The sequence below is a fragment of the Myotis brandtii genome, unplaced genomic scaffold (assembly GCF_000412655.1).
Source record: "Myotis brandtii unplaced genomic scaffold, ASM41265v1 scaffold630, whole genome shotgun sequence".
In the NCBI taxonomy this organism is placed as follows: Eukaryota; Metazoa; Chordata; class Mammalia; order Chiroptera; family Vespertilionidae; genus Myotis; species Myotis brandtii.
Genome location: NW_005370412.1, coordinates 158808 through 179500, shown reverse-complemented (window position 1 = coordinate 179500; position 20693 = coordinate 158808). Strand labels below are relative to the sequence as shown.

General features: G+C 36.0%; 1 protein-coding gene across 1 annotated transcript; it reads right to left on the bottom strand.

Annotated features, from left to right (window-relative positions):
- Window positions 1–3920: 3920 nt before the first annotated feature.
- Window positions 3921–20693, bottom strand: SHCBP1L (SHC SH2-domain binding protein 1-like; the record flags this gene model as incomplete). Its single annotated transcript, XM_005880267.2, has 10 exons — window positions 3921–4285; window positions 5227–5349; window positions 6418–6668; window positions 7778–7931; window positions 10238–10343; window positions 13578–13796; window positions 14115–14201; window positions 15433–15647; window positions 18665–18814; window positions 20430–20693. Coding segments are annotated over 10 exons (1815 nt in total), but the record flags the coding sequence as incomplete, so codon positions are not given.

The window sequence follows — 20693 nt, the reverse complement described above, 5'->3', positions numbered from 1 at the left end:
CTTAGAAATTCCACTGAAATTTTTTTTTTAAAAAGTCCGTATAGCTGACCCTTGAACAGCACAGGGGTCAGGGGCACCAACCCGTCACACAGTCAGAAATTCACAACTTTTGACTCCAAAAACTTCAGCTGTCCCTCAGTATGCACAGGGAATTGGTTCTATGACTTCCTGCCCCTGCAGATACCAAGATCTGAAGATGCCCAAGTCCCTTAAACAAAATGGCATAGAATGCATTCAGCCAGCCGTCTGCATCCCTGGAAATACTGTTTTTGATCGTGGTTGGTTGAATTTGTTAATGTAAAACCTGGAGATACAGATGGCTGACTATTGCAAAATTGCATATATGTGGACCCACACAGTTCAAACCTGTGTTCAAGGTCAGCTGTACTTCCAAACTGAAGAACACTCTCTAACTCACTCTATGCCCTCTACTCTTCCCTGTTCAACTGTTACTGGTTGTTTTTTAATAGATCTTTTTTTTTTTTTTTTTTTTTTTTTTTTTTTTTTTTTTTTTTTTTTTTTTTTTTTTTTTTTTTTTTTTTTTTAACAGAGAGGAAGGGAGAGAGATCTATCAGCTGTCTCCTGCACACCCCCTACTGGGGATGTGCCCACAACCAAGGTATATGCCTTTGACCGGAATTGACCCTGGGACCCTTCAGTCTGCAGGCCGACGCTCTATCCGCTGAGCCAAACCGGTTAGGGCAACTGTTTTTTTTATTACAGAAGTTTCAACTACATAATTGCCAAAACCATATATATTATCAAGTCACTTTTACTTCCAATTCAGTCGCACTTTTATAAAGCAACAGCCTATTCTATCCTGGATATTAATTTGGGTGTACAATGATGCAACACCCTCTTAACTAATTTTTGCTGCCTGCAGTCCTGTCTGCAGTGCATTCTCCACACTCAGCTGGAATAAACATCCCGTACAAATCTATTATCACGCCTCCCGTTCCTGCCTTAAATCACGGGCTCCTTCAGGGTCAGGGCTAAACACCTTATCCCTACTCCTACTCTACACTGTTCCACCCACCAGCCACACTGCATTTAGGGCCTTATCAGTGAAAGCTCCTGCCCTTTGTACATGTGAAAACATGTCTTAAGTGGGCTAAGAGGTTCCTGAGAATATGATGGAAGCTATGGACTCTCCACAAAGGCAAGTAACATTTTTTAATTAAAATTTAAAGTAGTTCATAGTCTTGGAACTTGTTACGCCTGATTTGGTTCAATCACTGAAAGTATAAAAGTTTTTTCATTTTCCACCTTAATACTTTAGAAAAAGACATGTTCTCAATTTTTTTTGCTTTCTGGTCTAACCATTAAATTTATAATATACATGCAATTCCCAACTTGGGTGTCTCAACTTGCTCCTCTAATCATATCATCTCCTGTACCTTGTGCTGCTGAGGACTGCCTTTCAGTCTGGGGTTGTAGTCACTTACCACTAACTGCTTCTATTTCATAAACTGAAAAAAGGTTCTAGCATTATGGCTTCCATTCTGCTCTTCAAATGAGGCTGTGCCCTCGCTGCTGCTGGCAAGGCAATGAAGGAGATCTCCACTCCACTGCCCATCCCTTACAGAAGGCAAAGAGGTTCTAATTCTTCCCTTTTCATCCACACCAAGGTCACTCCTAATCTCGATCTCTAGATCCTAGCATTTCTATCCCCAGCAAGTTACTAGTTGGCAATGCACAGTACATCATAGGAAGTAATGGCTACTAAGACCCAGTACCTATATTCTAAGAAATTTATAGTGGGAAAGCCAGATGTGTGCACACATGGGAAGGACAGCAGAAATATGAAACCATCTCTCCTTTAGGTACTAAATTAGAATTTCTTTTAAATGTACAGAAGTAATGCATTGGATATCTGGTTCTGGTGGAGGAAACTTCTTAAATCTCATTTGAGGAGTAGAATTAGGATTTTTCTTACCTTAGCCTGGAAAATTGGTGAAGGTAGGTGGTAGGCAGAATAATACCACCACCACCATCCAAGATGTCCACATCTTAAGTTTCACAAGGGACATTACAGATGTGATTAAAGTTAAGGAACTTGAGTGTGAGAAAGTTATCCGGGATTATCCAGGTTCGTGTAAATTCTTACAAGTGGAAGAGGGACATGAGACTGAAGAGGCAGGTGAAATTCAAAACATGAAAGGGATGCAATCCATTGTTGCTGCTTCGAAGATGGAAGGAGGAGGCCATGATCCAAGGAATGCAGTTGCCCACTGGAGGCTGGGAACAGCCCTTGGCTGACAACTGTCAAGGAAACATTTCAATCCTAAAACCCCCAAATGAGCAAGAAAACATTCTCCCTTAGAGCTCCAGAAAGGAACGCAGCCCCAAAACACTGATTTTAGCCCAGTAGGACCCATGTCAGACCTCAACCTACAGAACTGTAAGATTAGTGTTGCTTGACCGTTTAAATTTGTGGTAATTTGTTACAATGGAGGGGAAAGATAAGGGTGGGAAGGTCAAGGAGGGAGATAAAAATATTTATGAAAGGTCAAACTCAGAGAAAATCTTAGGCTTTGTGCATGCTTTAGGAATGTGAGAATAGGAAAAAACTTTCTAAGTGGGACTGGGAAAAGATTAGTTGGCAGCAACAGGAAGGAGGCAGGTGACCAATGAGTGACAAGTTCGCTCACACAAGGCTATTGCTTTCTGCTCACACTCAAAAGATCCGGTCTGTCAATGACCTACTCTTCCTAAAGCCAAAAACGGAGGTGGAGGAAGAGGCCTGGAAAGGGAAATCCCCACTCTCAGCATTCATTATTGAAAGATTGTTTAAGGCTCCATGGGCAATCCCTGGAATTATATGGCAAAAGACTATTCAACGAAACATTGAAGAACAACTGCTTTATTCAACGCAGCCTCAAGAGTCTCTGTGGCAACACAGGGTCACTTGCGAGGAGGTTACAGATAACACAGTGAAAAGCAAATTGAGGAAACAAGTATTTGAGCCTGAGTGCTTAGTTCCTTTTATATCCTAAGTCAGTATGTTTTGCTTTGTGGAAAAGACTTCTTAGAAATGAACCCCTTCTTTTAGAGAACACAAAGATTTCTTGCCTTCATTTGCAGTTAGGTATAGCCATATTAGATTCTAGCCATATTAGATTCAGCGAAGAATCCAGTTGGAACAATGTATGCAGCTTTATTAGGCACTGTCCCTTCTACTTAGCTGGAATTTCGGCACAATGGCTTGAGCAACCATTGCTATGTTGGATCATTTGATTTTGAATGGAAACACCATGTGATGGTAAAACAATAGAAGAAACTTGAATTTCTAGCATGAAACACGGCCCTACGCTAAGTAGCCTGTACTGATACCTCTGGACTTACTGAATATGAGGGAGAAATACATCATTATAGTGTTTATCTCTCTTATTTTGAGTTTCTTTCCTGCAGTTGAACCTGATCCTATGGGGCTATCTTAATCTTATTCCAGTTACTAACACATAAATGGGAACGAATCAGGAATTAACGTAATATTCTCCACATAGAACACAAAATGCTTCTTACTGGACTAAGAGTATTAAAAGCAACATTTAAAACCACATTTGCTTTTGGAATTAGCAATGATGGTGGTACCATATACCTGGTACTAAGAATATACTACATACCACTGAATTGTATACCCAAAAGGATGAATTTTATGATTTGTGTGTTATATTTCAAAACTTATTTTAAAAATTCTTTTACTTACATATATTTTTTAAATTGACTTCAGAGAGGGAGGGATGAGAGAGAATCATCAATCAGCTGCCTTCTGCCCATACCGGGGCTTGCCCACAACCCTGGCATATGCCCTGACTAGGAATTGAACTGTAACCTCCTGGTTCATAGGTCAATGCTCAACCCCTGTACCACACCAGCCGGGCTAAAAAAATCTTACAATGAATCATTCAGTGAAAATATTAACATGTTTAAATGTTTTTAATTAAATAAGTTGAATTTAATTAGAACTACAATTTCTGTGGGAGATGAGATTTATTAAACACTCTGAAATATAAAACTTGAACATAAACCCAGTGCTTTAATTTGTGGCTATTCTGATATCCCCCTTTAAGTTTGCTTCCATTTTATTATCATTCATTTCCAGATTCAGATTTTGCATTACTTTGGAGAGCCTATTTTCATCTTTTTTGTCTCCTGAAGCAGCCCCTTTGTTGCAAGTTTCTGCTACAATAAAAAACTGTTCAGTTGGTGGAAGAATGCTTACTCCATAGCCATTGTTATAAATATGATTGTTAGTCATCTTCAATTTGGGTGCAGGAAGAACCTGTGAAAGTATTCAAAGAAATTAGTTTTTCAATAATGTCTATAAAAATATGAACTAATGAACATGTCATAAACTCTAGAACTTATTCTTGGGAGTACACATTTCTTTTAGACAACAGAATCTCAGTTTTGAACTAGTTATTTTCCTCACACTGGGTTAATGGAATATTAACTACAAAAATGTTTACTGAGGAAACATTAAATGAGGTTTTTGACTTATTTTTTTATCAGTTACTGGTAAAGATAAATGATTCTAGATGGGGTTACAGCAATACCATGAAGCTTACTTTTAATATGATAAATAGGAAAATAAATTATTTCAAAAATAATGAAAATGATAAACATGAAATTGTAGTTCTAATTAAATTCAACTTATTTAGTTAAAAACATTTAAACATGTTAATATTTTCACTGAATGATTTCAATTAATATGTAAACTAGATTTCTATGGAAAAACTTCATTAGCTACACAAGTCTAGAGAGGTATCTAGAAAGGTAGAATTTATAGAAATAGAAAGGAGTGGGAAGGCATTTCACTATTATAAACTATTGCCATTAATGTTTTACTTGATTTAAATTATTTTACAAAGTTTGAAAGTAATATAAAATATTTCTTAATATATTTATTATTCTCTTAACTTGCTTTACTTTCCTAAATGTATTGTGCATATGCTCACTGAAAAATTTAAAACATTTTTATAAGAGCAAACTTACCACTTTCTCATATTTGAAGTTATTTGCTAAAATTCAAGTTGAAATTATTAAATTATAAGACTAAAATTGTTTCCTACCAGCCATCACTTAAGCCATATCTTAATTATTTATATTATTCTTTTCCAAATCAGTAATAACACTTAGACTAAATTTTAAGCCTAAAAGTAATATTTTAGTAGCTTTCTAATTATTCTCATAACAATTCTATATTAAGGAATATAAGAATACCTTCATATTAACACCACCTAAGATGCTTTTTGAACTGTCATTGGTTCTGAAGTTATTACAGTGATGAATTTCATTCCTTTCTAAAGTGGCTGTGCTGCCAGGATACAGTTCAACACCAGCACCCTGTCAATGCAAAGCAAATACAACAGTCAGTAAAACACATTTCTCTCCAAAATTTCCTTTAGATTTCAAAATTGTAATCCCATATTAGCAATTTAACACACTAAGTTACATGAAAATACACAATAGTGCAAGCAACAATTTATTGTGTGGATGGTTTTTTTTAAAAAACAGTATATTTGTGAATGTTCCATAGTTTTTTTTGTTGTTTTTTTATATTTTATTGATTTTTTTTACAGAGAGGAAGGGAGAGGGATAGAGATTTAGAAACATCGATGAGAGAAACATCGATCAGCTGCCTCCTGCACATCCCCCACTGGGGATGTGCCCACAACCAAGGTACATGCCCTTGACCAGAATCGAACCCGGGACCCTTCAGTCCTTAGGCCAACACTCAAACCACTGAGCCAAACCAGTTAGGACTGTAGATGTTTTTAAAATGGGGGAAACTGTTATCTGTGCTAAGAAAATCTTAGGCCTAGAAAAAAGGTTGGTTGAAGTCGTACAGTCTATTATGTTGCTCTCCCACTCAAATGAAGTCTCTAAAAGGGAGTCTTTAAGCAATTCTTTTCAGTTGTAAAAATTTACTTACATATACTCTACTAAATCCCTCATAATGCTGCTAAAGTCTGTTTACTCATTTTAATGGAAAAGTCCTCTTAGATTTCTGCTTCCTTTAATCTTGTTTCTCATTAAATTTTCTGTTACTTGAAGACTCAAGCTGTTACAACTAAGTACATACCTTACAGCAATGTCTGATAGTTTATGAGTATTGTTTTTTTAAAATAAACTATCAGATAACTGATTCATAATCTATTTTATAGCCACTGATTTCTACATTTTAAAAAGAAGTCACACTTAACACAAAGTAATAATTCCTTACTTTGGACTTAGGCAGTTCACTTTTAAGTATACTATGACACTCTTGTACTGGTCTTCATTTTGTTTATTTTCATCAGCTTCTAAGCTTAATAATTCAAAGATGAAGTAACTGTTACCCTTTCTTTGCATACTAAGATCATTCAAAGTTATATCTATAGTATAGAAAGCAACAGTTTTAAAATGAAATACCTGGGCACCGATTATTTCACTGTCCTTAATTGTCAAAGAAGCCCCTGTAAGAACACACACTCCTGTTCCTTCACATTTTAATACACAGTTCTCCAGAGTCATGTGACCAGCCTCCACCACCACAATGCCATCCACTGTCCCTTGTTGTATCAAGGACAGGTGCATTAGTTTCACATTAGCAGCTTTGGACACCACAAAACTGTCATGGGAAGGTTCAGAAGTAATCATAATTTCCTCTCTCTTTCCAACTCCTGAATCATTGGAACAAAGACATAATTACATTAGTAGTACCAAAGTCAAAAGCCCTTTGTTATTCAATAATACTTGCTATTACTAAGTTTTTCACATATTTTTAATAAATAATATATGTAATTCAGTTATTAACTAATTAGATACTTACCTATAATGTAACCTGGGTTTAAAATCAATCTAAATCTACCTATGGTATTTCTTTAACATACTCATTCCACTACATATTTCCCTAAATTATATAATCAGTAATCATCTACAAATGTCTAAGCCTCAAAAAGTATCTTACCATAACCTATTTTTAAAACCACAATAAATTATATTAAAAAGGACTGGCAGAGACTCTTGAATTTGGTTATAAGATTAATCATATCCATAATTTTGCTCTGGCGTAGTCAAAGCAATTTAAATTTAACATCAATCCAAAAATAAGGGTTGGATCTTCAAGAAGGCTACAAATTTTTTAAAAATTACAAATATGATCTTTATTATCCAGTAGTAGTTTTCAGCAAAATACTACTGATTACAATCATCAAGATCTAGTGAAAATTTTATGTTGATAGGCAACTTTTAAGTCACCTGTTCTTTTCTTTTGGCCAGACAGTGGGAATATGCATGCTTCAATATAAAAGGGCAGAATAGTTACTAAATATATTCAGATCCTTAAAAAAAAGTAAGCTCTGCTTTTCTACTATTTTAGTAAGTTTGCATGTGAATTAACTTTTTAAAGAAAATGCTGAATATACTTTAATATAGCCTTATATTTGGACTTTCCCACAAAAGACATTAAGTGCAGTGGAGATAGATGAAAAGAAAGTTTAGTAAAAATATAGATGGTCCTAATAGAAAATACTGTCAATAGGTTTTCATTAGCATGGGAAGAAGCAGTCTTCATTGATTTGCTCTGGTACGGTATATCCAGACAAGGTCACCTGTACAGGCAATGTACACATGACAGGTGAGAAAAATCTTAATTGTAAAAAGGCACATAAGGGATTTTTGTGAAAAATAAACCTGTGTTCTAATTCCTAAGAATTTCATTAACCATGCTTATAATATACAATTTGCCTAGTACACATTGCTATAAAAATGCAAAGGATGCCCTGCTAACCCTTTATAATGATGTCATCAGTCAATAAAGCAAGATTGACAGCTTGATATTCTCCTGGGAAAATAACTACTGTATCTCCACTATAACAACTATCCAAAGCCAAATCCAAATCATCATGCTGTTGGAGAAATGTGTCTGAAGATAAGTCCTTTACCTGAAAAGAAGAAATAAAGCAGCACACCTTCAACAACAGATTAAATTAAGAGAGGTCATTTTAATCAGTTAACTTACTGGTAATGTGCTTTTCCCAAGACTTTACTTGTATAGGAAATACATTGAATTATTATATGTATTTATGTTAAATGCTCAAAGTATTAGTCCATCATTTAAAGGAGTGATAGTTAGATTTTCTTTATGATCACTAATAATTTTACAGCTACTAAATAATGTGTTAGAAGTCATATTTTGAATTTTACCTGTTACCTCCTAAATTTCACAATAGTTCTTTGAGGTGTACTATTATGCCTTTAAAAGGTTCAGGAAGTGGAAACTCAGTGAGATTAAATGGTTTGCCCAAGGACATACTGGTAGAGTTAGTAAGCAGTAAATCTAAGCTTTAGATCCAGGTCTTTATGACACCAGATACCTTTCCAATATACTTCTTTGTTTTCTAACTCGAACTGACCCTACAATTTTGATAAATCCACAAAATCTTACATATAAAAGATTGTAGGACTAAAAAAAGTACTAGGAATTTTTACTTGGGGTAGAAAAGGGTAGAGGGCTTCATTATTAGCACCTTTTAGAGTGAGGACATTTAAAATAAAATTTGGAAGCTGGAAATATACTCAGAAAATACCTATTCTTTTCCCAATAGAAATGGCAATATCATTCATATATCTTCTTATAGGAGTAGGTTAGGACTCACCATGATGGCCTCATTTTTTTTTAATTTAAAATTGAAATTTTTGGTTAATCTGCGATTTTTTTTTTCCATTGGTTTTTAGAAAGAGTGAAAGGGAGGCAGGGGCTAGAGAGAAAGAGAAAGAAACATCAATGTGAGAGTCACATTGACTGGTTGCCTCCCACACATGTCCAGACCGGGGCCTGGGGTTGAGCCTACAACCCAGGTACATGCCCTTTGACTGAGAATAGATCTCATAATCTTCGGTGTGCAGGCCGATGCTCTAACCACTGAGGACACTGACCAAGGCGATGGCCTCATTTTTACCTAATGACTTCACTGATTCTCACACACACCGTACTCTGTCAGACATGCACTCATTTATTTAACCAAAACAGTTGAGCACCATGTGCCAAGCATGATGTGAGGTGGGGGATGTATGGTAAATATATACTGTTTGCTCTCAAAAAGCTCATATTCTAATAAGAGACAGACATTCAATAGATACCAACAAGTATTAAACACAGTCGTGATAAGGGGAAGGGCAGGGTGCTGTGAAAGTACACAGCTGTCTAATGTATCCTGGAAGGCTGCGAAAGATGGACATGATGTTTATGTTGAGGGTTGAAGGATGTGCAGCGACTCTTGAAAGAATGTTATATACACCAAAATGGATACATGGAGGTGAAGGGGGATAGGATAACTCTCAGAAAATTATAACTAGCACCTGGGTAGGTGGTGGAACCATCTACTGGAACAGGGAACTCTAGAATATAAACAAGTGAGTGAAGAAGGTCATGTATTTAATTGTGGACAGTTGAGTTGAAGTACTTTTGAGATAGAGTGGTGATGAGCAATGGGCAGTGGACACATTTTCAGTTATCAGTATATATAACTGATCAGATAGAGATCAGATCAATTACTTAGGGATAATATCGTACAGCAAAAGTACCAAGCATTTAATGGATAGAAGGAAGAGGGGGAAGCATCTAGAAAGAATGAGAACCAGGGGAGTATAGTAACAAGACAACAAAAAAGAGTATTTCCAGGAGAGAACTGTGAAATGCTACTGAGAGGTTGAGATGGAAATATTTACTTTTAGACTTAGAACATTTCCCCTCTTGGGCTGCTTAAATTTATAGTCTTCCTTTAAGTTTCAACTGAGTTATTTCTCCCAGCCAGCATTGCCAGACTTGCTAATTCAGGCTTATGTGCTCATTCTATATGCATCCTGTACATACCTGTATCATAGCATGTATCATTCTTTGTTGTAATTGCCTACTTGTTCATATCTCCACCATATTCAAACTTGTACAATGTGTGATGTGTGGGTCTGGTTCAACATTGTATCTTCCTCACATGCATGCTTTCTCATATTTGTTTCCCATCCTTTCTATTCTACTAGCATAGTGCCTGACAACAAAGGTTAGTACTCAGCAAATAATTGTTGACATTGATTCATTTAGTACTTACTATATGCCAATCACTAAGCTGGATGAAATGGGGGAAATATGGCATTCCTGAGCCAGGCAAGAACCCTACCTTCAAAGTGCTGCTTTTCTGATTATGCACAGCTAAACTTAAATGAACAAGTAAGAATGAAGTGTATTTCTTACCATGTCAGTAGTCATCACTTTTGCTACAATATGTGTTATAGTCTTTCCAAAATCTCTTTTTCCTTTCCTACGCCTCAGAATTCTTGGAAAAAAAGGTCCATGGACTCTAGAGTTAAAAACATTTATGATTAAATTAACAATGAAAAAAGATTTAACCTATACTTGCTTAGAAAATAAAAACTTGGCACTAAGCATCTTTGAGAAAAAGGTTTCACTAATTTTAAGCTCAAGAGCAATGAGCAACTTGAGAATAATAAAATATTCATTAGATAACTGAGTGTTTAACCCCTTGAACTCTAAAATCTTTTCATTTTAATGGTTTGTACTTGAAATCTGCATGCAACTCACTACAATTAATACCTCACTCCCCTCAATTTCTCAATACAGTAGACACTTTTCCTGATTGTACTGTCATAATCCACTGCACAGAGCAGAGGTGGGTTATGCCTGTGATACTGAGGCATAAGAATGTTTTAAGATGTGTCTAATTTCAGATATAATGTTCAATTAACAGATTGTTTTGTTTCAGAGGATAGGGTCTCCATAGAAATAGTTGGCTGTTGACCTCCCAGAAGAACAATTCTAGCTTTTCTCTTAGTTGTTTTTATATTGTTTGCTACTTAGCACTTCTAATTACTTTTGTTCTTTCTCTTCTTACTCCTTTTCTTTACAGTTCCTGTGTTCTATCTCTTCATTTCATTTAAGTGTCATCAAAAGAAAGAAAAAAAATTTTTGAATGTAACTTTTATCATTCCTGTCAGCCGAAGGGACACTCCTTTTCCAATAGATGTCGATTTGCCATTAATCTCATTAGGTGAAAACGTTTGCGTTTTCTGTAGCACTTTATTGCTTGATGCTAAATGGGATGCAGCTTTAGTACCAGTACTTTTCAGGTTTATTGCAATTATCAAATATTTTTGTGAAGAATTTTCAGGAAACTGGTTTTAAGAAGTTGCCATGCAAGTTATTAAAATTTGAATTCCAACATATTAGCAATACCCTCTAAAGCAAAAGTTTCATTTAAGATTTCAAAATCAAACACTCAGCATTTTTATAACTACTTAAGCAAGTGGTTTAGATATTGAGAAAGGGAGCTACTCATACATTTTTGCACCATATACCCGATTACTAGTTGCTCAAAGAGTAAAGCATCCTACACTCAGGACATATATCATACAATCCTAGTTGTAACAACAAACATATATATCAGTGATTTTTAATTGAATTAGGGTATAATTACACAACACTCATTTTAAATGAATCATTTCATGAGGTTTCATAGGTGATTACACACATTTAACTCAATCACAATAATCAAGATATAGAACATTCCTGTCATACTCAGTGTTGTATCTAAAAACATTGCCAAATAAAAAATAAAAACATAGCCACACCCAAGGTCATCTGGGTTTCTGCCTGTGTTTTATTCTGAAAGTCTTACAGTATTGTTTTATGTGTAGGCCTATGGATCATTTTGAGTTAATTGTGTGAAATCCTTTTTCTTGTTGTGAGCATGGTAACATGTCCAAGCTGAATCTGGAGATCCTTGGTTCTCTTATATAGTTTCCATCTCTGTTGAGATTTTCCATGTACTTATTAACACCGTATTTTCCTCTCATTCTGTAATCATGTTTCTCTTTAATTCTTTAAACGTATTTATAATAGCTGCTTTGAAGTCTTTGATAAATCCAACATCTGGGTCCCCTCAAAATCAGTTTCTATTAACTGTCTCCCCCCTCCCCTCAAGTATGAGCTAACATTCTGGTTTCATTGCATGTCTATTAATTTTTGGTTGAACTAGAGATTTGGGATAATATATTTCAGTAACTCTGGATTGTGTTGTTTTTCTGAGGATTGTTAGTCTTGTATTCTATGTACAAGGCAGTTTTAACTTGCCTGGTCCAAGAATGCAAACTTTTTCCTTTGAGGTATGCAGCAGCTGGCATCTCTGCTTAGTTTTCTTAATTTCCAGGTTCCTTTTTTTTAGCATTTCTCTGCCTCATCAATGCTAGCATAGTTTAGAGGTCAACCAAGAATTTGAAATGGCAGAGTTTATGCTCAATCTGTGGATCCCCTTTGGCACCTCTTTTATTTTCTGGGTACCCCACCTGAGTTTCCAGGTGCTCTGCTAGCCTTCAAACTCTGTCCTTTGTCATTTTCAAACACAGTGCACTTTTTGCTGCCAGAGCTATGAGAATTGGTGATTACCCTCAGACCAAAAAGCCACAAATTTCAATTTTTTACCCATTCCAAGGATAAATCCATTTCAAGGATAAACTTTTCTGGTTGCTGCCTGCTTTTGGTCATTTCATAGTGCCTTAAAATAGTTGAATACCTTTAATAAATTTTGTCCTGATTTTATAATTATCTATGGAAGGGTTTGATCAATTAACTCACTCCACCGCTCAGATAATTAGATTCTATGTGATTATATAATTTTTCAGATGAGAAAACTCTGTGTTGCCCTATGGCCTTGGAATCTAAAGTCTAGTGATGATAACTTGTATTCAAATTCAACTTCTGTTAAAGCTGCTTTTCTAGATAAGTGGATTTCAAAAATCATATCCATATTGCTTTCCCAAAGTAACCCCAAGGTTTTTTTTTTACACAGGAATCCCAATAACAAGGAAACATCAAAAATAAACACTGGGATGGGATTCTTAGTGATTATAAAACAGGTCAAATTTGAGAGAAAATACAAAAGGAAAGATTTAGTTAGGCTCACAGTTCACAGTTAGATAAGTAAAATGTTGCTCAGAATTCCTAAGGCAAAGAATGAGTAAAGGTAGAACACGAAAAAAGGGGTTTAACAATTTTGTTTGAAATAGAAGTTCTTTGACTCCAAGATTTTCTATGAATTTGGAGACTATGAGCAAGAATTCCTGATTCCCGTCTTTTAAAAACAAAGACAGAAAAGACAAAAATATATATTTTGCTGCATAACAATGTAAAAATATTTAAACACATTTGGAAGTATTCTAGAGGAGAATGGCGCTGGTTAAATCTACATTGTTTTATTTATCATCAAAAACAACTTATCAACTTATGTTGGTTAGAAAAGCAGAAATTATGAGGCAGCCAAATTGTTTCCATTTAAAATAAAGCAAACTGCCCGGCCAGTGTGGCTCAGTGGTTGAGTATCGACCTATGAACCAGGAGATCAGGGTTCGATTCCTGGTCAGGGCACATGCCCAGGTTTCGGGCTCGCTCCCCAGTAGGGAGTGTACAGGATGACAGAGTGATTCTGTCATCACCGATGGTTCTCTCTTTCCCTCTCCCTTCCTCTCTCTGAAATAAAAAACATTAAAATAGAATAAAATAAAATAGAGCAAAGTATTACCGGAGGCGTAAATCTTCCCACATTTTCAATAATTCACAGAGCATTACTATCTCGTAGTATTTTTTCCAGCATTCAACAGCCTCTGCTGCAGAGGGATCCTCTTTAATATTGTTCTGATACTCAATGAGCTCGACACGCTTGTTTTTATATTTCTCCAAAGTTTTTTTGAAACGTTGTGCGATAGGACCAGGTATTGTTCCATCTTGTATATCACACCACCTGAAAAGTATCAATATAATTACAATGCTTATCTTATATAATGTGCTGGACAAGTTGTTTTTTAGATATTCTTTTTTTATAATATATTTTTATTGATTTCAGAGAGAAAGGGAGAGGGAGAGAGATATACAAACATCAATGATGAGAGAGAATCATTGATCAGCTGCCTCCTGCTCGCCCCCTACTGGGGATTGAGCCCACAACCCAGGCATATGCCCTTGACCGGAATTGAACTCTGGACCCTTCAGTCCGAAGGCCGATGTTCTATCCACTGAGCCAAGCCGCCTAGGGCCTGAACAAGTTTTTAAGTATACTTACAAATTAATTCTTTCTTCAATCAAAGCAGTATAATTGTCACAACGTTCTTCATCATCCCAGTCTCTCCAGAGAAAGTCATAAAAAAACCTAAGATAAATCAAGATGAAAGTGATCAAAAACAGTGAGTACCACATTTAGAATTAAGGCATTCTGATGTAAAAATTCTTTGCATGAATTTTAACTGTTAAGGAAAAAATATATTATTTTCCTCATTCAAGGACATGCTTTTTATTGATTTTAGAGAAAGGAAGGGGAGGAGGAGAGAGGAACGGGGAGAGAGAGATAGGAAGTGGGTAGAGAGAGAGAGAGAAACATCAATTGGTGTATTAGGCATGTGCCCTGATAGGGAATTGAACCAGACACCCTTAAGTATACAGGAGGATGCTCCAACCAAGTGAGCCACACTGCCAGGGCAGAAAAATCTTTTTAAATGACCTTTCAATGAACTACTATTAAAGGTAAACTTTAAAAATTTGATTATCTGGGTTCTATTTTAGGTTACTACAGATAAGATAATGTTGCTTGAGCCCTAACCAGTTTGGCTCAGTGAATAGAGCGTCGGCCTGTGGACTGAAAGGTCCCAGGTTCAATTCCAGTCAAGGGCATGTACCTTGGTTGCGGGCACATCCCCAGTGGGAGGTGTGCAGGAGGCAGCTGATTGATGTTTCTCTCCCATCAATGTTTCTAACTCTCTATCCCTCTCCCTTCCTCTCTGTAAAAAAATCAATAAAATATATTTTTTTTAAAAAAGATAATGTTGCTTGAAATGAAATTATAAATTTCAGGTTTCAGATTTCATAGATTTGGGTTATTTTATTCACCAAAAAAAAAGTAACACTTAAGATATCATCAGATTTGTATATTGAAAGCAGGAAAGCATTAGAAAAACAGAAACATGCCCCATCTATAGTAAGTTTATGGATGGCTTCTCTCAAATTGTACCAGACTTGAAAGAAGCAATCATAATGTGAATGACATCGAGTATTTGTAATGCCCTTAAATGTGAAAAAATGAAATCTGATGTATTTAAGATGTTTAAATATGAACAAAACTTCTTATTGCCAGAATTCTTTAATTCAATTTTTGTAAAATGCAAAGTTGAAAATAGCAAATGTTTATTGCCTGTATATAATACTTCAAAAGAGAATGTTTTAACTAAGAGTTACAAATATGTTCATTAAAAATAGATAAATTGAATTAAGTGAGTAAAATTAAATCAATAAATATTCACTAAGTGCTTATATGAGCAAAATTTACATGTTAAACTAAAATGTTGGATATGATAATTTTAACTTTAAGAAGTAAAAAGCTCTAATACCTTACAACTTCCAAGGCCAAAGCAATATCATGTATATCAGAATCTTGTCCTTCAACGGGGTACACTTCCAAGAGAGGCACACTATGCTCTAGTTCTTCTAAAACCTCATTAACCAAATTCCTTGGAATATTTGCAATATTAGAAGAAAAAGGCTCAGCAACAGAAACAGTCACTCTGAAACAAGATGATGAGCTCTGGCGTGGTGTACAAGTTGCCTAAAATAAATATTTTAAAATTTTAGTTTTTATTTCTTAAATCAGTATTATACACGCATATATTTTAGAATCAAATGGCTGTACTAGGTTTGTTATAAAAAATACAATTTCTTTATAATCTCCCATCACCCTCTAATTCAGCGGTTCTCAACCTGTGGGTCGCGACCCTCTAAGACCATCAGAAAACACATATATAATTACATATTGTTTTTGTGATTAATCACTATGCTTTAATGATGTCCAATTTGTAACAATGAAAATACATCCTGCATATCAGATATTTACATTACAATTCATAACAGTAGCAAAATTACAGTTATGAAGTAGCAACGAAAATAATTTTATGGTTGGGGGGGTCACCACAACATGAGGAACTGTATTAAAGGCATTAGGAAGGTTGAGAACTACTGCTCTAATTCTTATTCCTTAGAGACAAACACTTGTAATTCTTTTAGCTGATTACTTTGACATTTACCTCTTTTTTAAAAAATATCCTTATATTGCCACTTACATTTTGTTTTGTTTCAGTTTTTGGCATTATATATTGACCCCTGACTCTGAAAGAATTTAGTCATCTTTTTTAAAACGTATTTTTATTGATTTCAGAGAAGGAAGAGGGAGAGAAAGAAACATCAATGATGAGAGAGAATCATTGATCTGCTGCCTCCTGCACGCCCCCTGGGAATCAAGCCTGTAACCCAAGCATGTGTCCTGACTAGAAAATCGAACCATAACCGCCTGGTTCATAGGTCGACACTTAACCACTGAGTCATGCTGACTGGGCTTATTAGTCTCATTCCTTTTTCCCCACCCCCATCACATATACCCACACTCTCCTGGTCCTCCATCTACCAATGTTGTTAAAGCTTAGTATTCAGTATTTACCTTAAGTTTGAAAATGCCATTCACAGGTGAACCATACAGTGTAAACTGATTCATTTTCCTTTCCTGAACAAACTTGGTTTCTCAGGAGTCAATAATAGTATTTTTTTTTTTTGCTGTTTTCTGTGAGCCTTTCATTAATTTAACCCCAAATTCCCTGAGTTGTATACATCTCCTTTCAATATGTTCAAAATAACAACAGGTTGTGTGTCAAATGAATACCAGTTTCATTTTCTTGAAGCACTCTTTCCCAGAGTTCTTGGACCAGTTCCAATCTGAACTGGCTCTCAGACCTACATGCATAGCTGTTACCTCTTCGCCATCATCCTGGGAATTCCCTTTGCTTCTCTCTTATGTTGACCTCTCTGTATTTTGGATCAGATGTCTTCATATTTCTTGATTTACTTCCTTGACTGAACATCCATTAACTTCCTGAGGGGTACATTGGACATAACTTTTGAGAGATCTCACATAATTGAAAATATCTTTTTTTCTACTCTTAGGTTCTACCCAGGCTCTTTCCATGGGAACTCCATATATCCATATCTTTACTTTTGAGCTGATTCATAGAAAAATCTTGTGGTTTTCCTGCCTGGAGGGATATGCCTTACTGCCTGTATTCGAGAAGCAGAGTCAGGGTATCTTTCATTTGTTTGCAGAGACTTTGTTTCTTTGCTGAGATTGGTATTTCATTTGTTTCATGTGCATTCAGAATCGCTCACTGAAGCCTACTTTGATGGCTACTTTAAATCCTTGTCAGAAAATTCTAACTAACATCTGCATCATCTGGGTGTTGGTGCTTGTTGTTTATCCCAGTTAAGATCTCCCTGGTTCTTACAAGTGATGACACATGATTTTCTATTGAAACCTGGACATTTTGAGTACTATGCTAGTAGATTCTTGATCTTATTTAAATCTTTCATCAGTCCTCTTCTGACATCAACCTGGCACAAAAAGGGGGTTGCCACCTAGGTACTGCCTAGTGGGGATGGAAGTCCAGATTCTTCAGTTGGGGTGGGGAGGGGGGTGTTCTTTGTTACTGCTGTTCAGAGGTGGGAGTTCAGGTTCCCCATCAGGCCTCCACTGATACCAGCACTCAGGCTGGGAGATAGAGGAGCACCTCGTTACTGCTCCCCCCATGCCTCCCCCGACAGCACTGAGAGGAGCGGGGAGAAAGTCCTGATTCTCCACGAGACCTTTTCTGACACCACCTTGCAGGGATGACAGGAGTCTCTCCTTACTGGCAAGGTGGCAGTCCAGGTTCCCCATGTAGTCTACACTGACATTGCGGAGGGAAAGTTCCTCACAGCACTCTGGTGGTGGGGTTAGTCTGCCTTGATACAACTTGGCAAGGGTAGTCTCTGTTTAAAAATATGGTGTTCTTTATCTGTAAAAACACCAGTAACTTACTTTTCCATAGAACACAGAATTGTTTTCAGGTAGTATGCAATGCTATGAGTTGCAAAAACAAGTTTTTTTCATGATTAAAACTACAGATTTGAAATATCTAATCTGAGGCAGGAGTACCATTTGTGATTGTAAATGTTAATTTCCATACAGGGATAATTGACCTTTAAGGGAATCAAATATATGACATCAAATATGCCACAACATTTAACCTATAGGCATAGAAAAGCAAAATATTATCAGATGAAGGCTTGAAAGTTGATGTATTATATTAAAAGGTACTTTTCATAAGAAAAAAATTCAAATTATAACGGTAGTTTTCTGACCCATTTTTTTTTTCTTTCCTATCTATCTAAATATCATAATTGAGATAAATAAGGAAGGGAAATGATGGGGAAAGCCCCAAATTTGTGAAAGCCTAAATTACTAATTTTTAAGAAATGGGTTTTCATTATTTTTACATTATTTGAGCAGTTAAAACTAGGCTAAATACTATCTAGTATTGTAAATTAGGTTACATTTAATGATAACTTTTTATAAGTATATGGTGCTAACATTCCCTCTTACCTTCTTTTTACACTAATTTGCTTAGAAATTTAAAATACAAGTAAACTTTTGCCAACTTCTGTTTAAATTTCAAAGCTCCAAGTTAATAAGGGCATATTTTGATCTTAAAAAGAACTGATAATTTCACTCAAAAGAACAAAGATTAGGTCAAAATTATTTACCTCAACTAGTATACCAACAAAAGGGATAGAAGCTTCTTCATATTTCAGAAAGAATAACTCAGGGTTAGTCTTCCAGACTCCAAGCCATTTGTCTTTCAACTTTAATTTTTCTGATAGGTAGTTACTCATAGTCTCATCAGCATCTTCTGCCTAGCAAAAGAAAAAAGTACATATTTAAGTAAAATTATATATAGGTAAGATGTATATATATTTTTACTGATTTCTATTTTAAAAATGGACTCAATATACTCTTAAATAATGAAAAACCTGGGAAATAATAGATTTGAACTGAATCTACATTTAATGGAAAATATAAACACAGTAATTATCATATGTAAAAACAGTTATTTTTTCTGAATTTTAATGATGTAATGACAACTATTTAAAATATATTCAGTACATAAAAATTTAAAATAGCACTCCATTCTGTATAGCAAATGAGTATATTAAACCTTCAATAAATTATTTTACCATTTGATTTTTTAATTAAATTCAGCTACTTCAAGGATGATAATCTAAGCTAAAATGAAACTCAGTCATTTGACCATGTTTAATTAATGACAATAATTTATATAAACATCTTTCAATGCCTTTAAGAAACATACCCTTCTCCAACACTCAGTATTAAAGTTGATCATTAATACTGTCCTAGTTTTACAGGTGTTTAAAATATGGTTAAGATACAGAGAAATTTGAAAAATACAGAAAATATAAGGGGAAAAAAATCACCCCTAATCTTGGCAGCCAGAATATAACCATTGTTGATATTTTAGTGTATTTCCTTTCAGTCTTTTTTCTATGTATATATTCATCATACAGATGAATCAGTGTTTTCTCTCCTGATTTTTTTTGCTTAACATTATAGCATAAGCATATTTATAGTTCTTGAAAACATAATTTTTACATGTGCATGGTTTTCCATTACATATGAAGCCACAAGTTCTTTATTGACCCCCTAGTTGGAAATTAGTTTCTAATTACATTATATTTCATATATATATATATATATAATTTTAGAGAGGAAAGGAGAGGGAGAGAAAGAGAAACATGGATCTGCTGCTTCTTGCACATCCTCTATTAGGGATTGAGCCAGAAATGCAGGCATGTGCCCTGACAGAATGGAATTGGCGACCTCGATGGGACAACCACCAACCAACTGAGCCACACTGGCCAAGGCAGTTTCTAATTTTTAATTTTTACAAATATCACTGCCATAAATATCTTGGTACATAAGTTCTTCTGCTTAAAAAGCAGAAACATACAATATTTGCTCTATTCAGTATTCTCAGGTACCGTATCTATGTTCTATACAAAACATCTTTCCACACCGTCAACTGACGTGTGCGAACCATTCTCAGGCTGTAAACATTCTTAGCATCGCAGTGTAGTGTAAAATTCAAGGCTACCAAATGGAATCTCATCCTTATGTTTGTGCACAAACTATTAAATGAATCAACTAAGATGTATACCTGCACATTGATAAAGTCTATCTTCATTTCTTAGAAGCTCTAGGAAAAAAAAGAAAGAAAACACACTACTAGAGCTGCCTCCTTAACTGATGAATTTTCAGTCTGCCGAAAATGTTAATAGTTACTCCTTTAGGTTAGGGCCTGGGCACACCTAATAAGGTATAAACCTATAAATGCTGAGTCAATCTGACTTTTTGGAAATGCGGGTTTTCTTTGTGCCCTCTGGACCCACTTCCCCTGCTAAGCCCCTACAAGGTCCCGCGCTGGACTCTGGCCCGATTTCTTCCCATCCTCACCTTACAACCCCGCAGCACCTCGTCGCAGAAGAGCGCCACCTTCTCCTCCCGCCACATGCCCCGCATGGGGGACACGCAGACTGGCGGCAATGGCTGCGCCTCCGCCCTCTCCTCCGCCGCCGCCTCCTCCTCCTCCTCCTCCTCCTCCTCTTCCTCGGGCACCGACGGAAGGGGCTCTTCCTCCTCCTCCGCGGCCCCCTCTCCCAGGTCCTCGGCCTGAGACGCGGGCAGCAGCTGCAGCCGCCGCCGGGCCTCCTCCCGCCC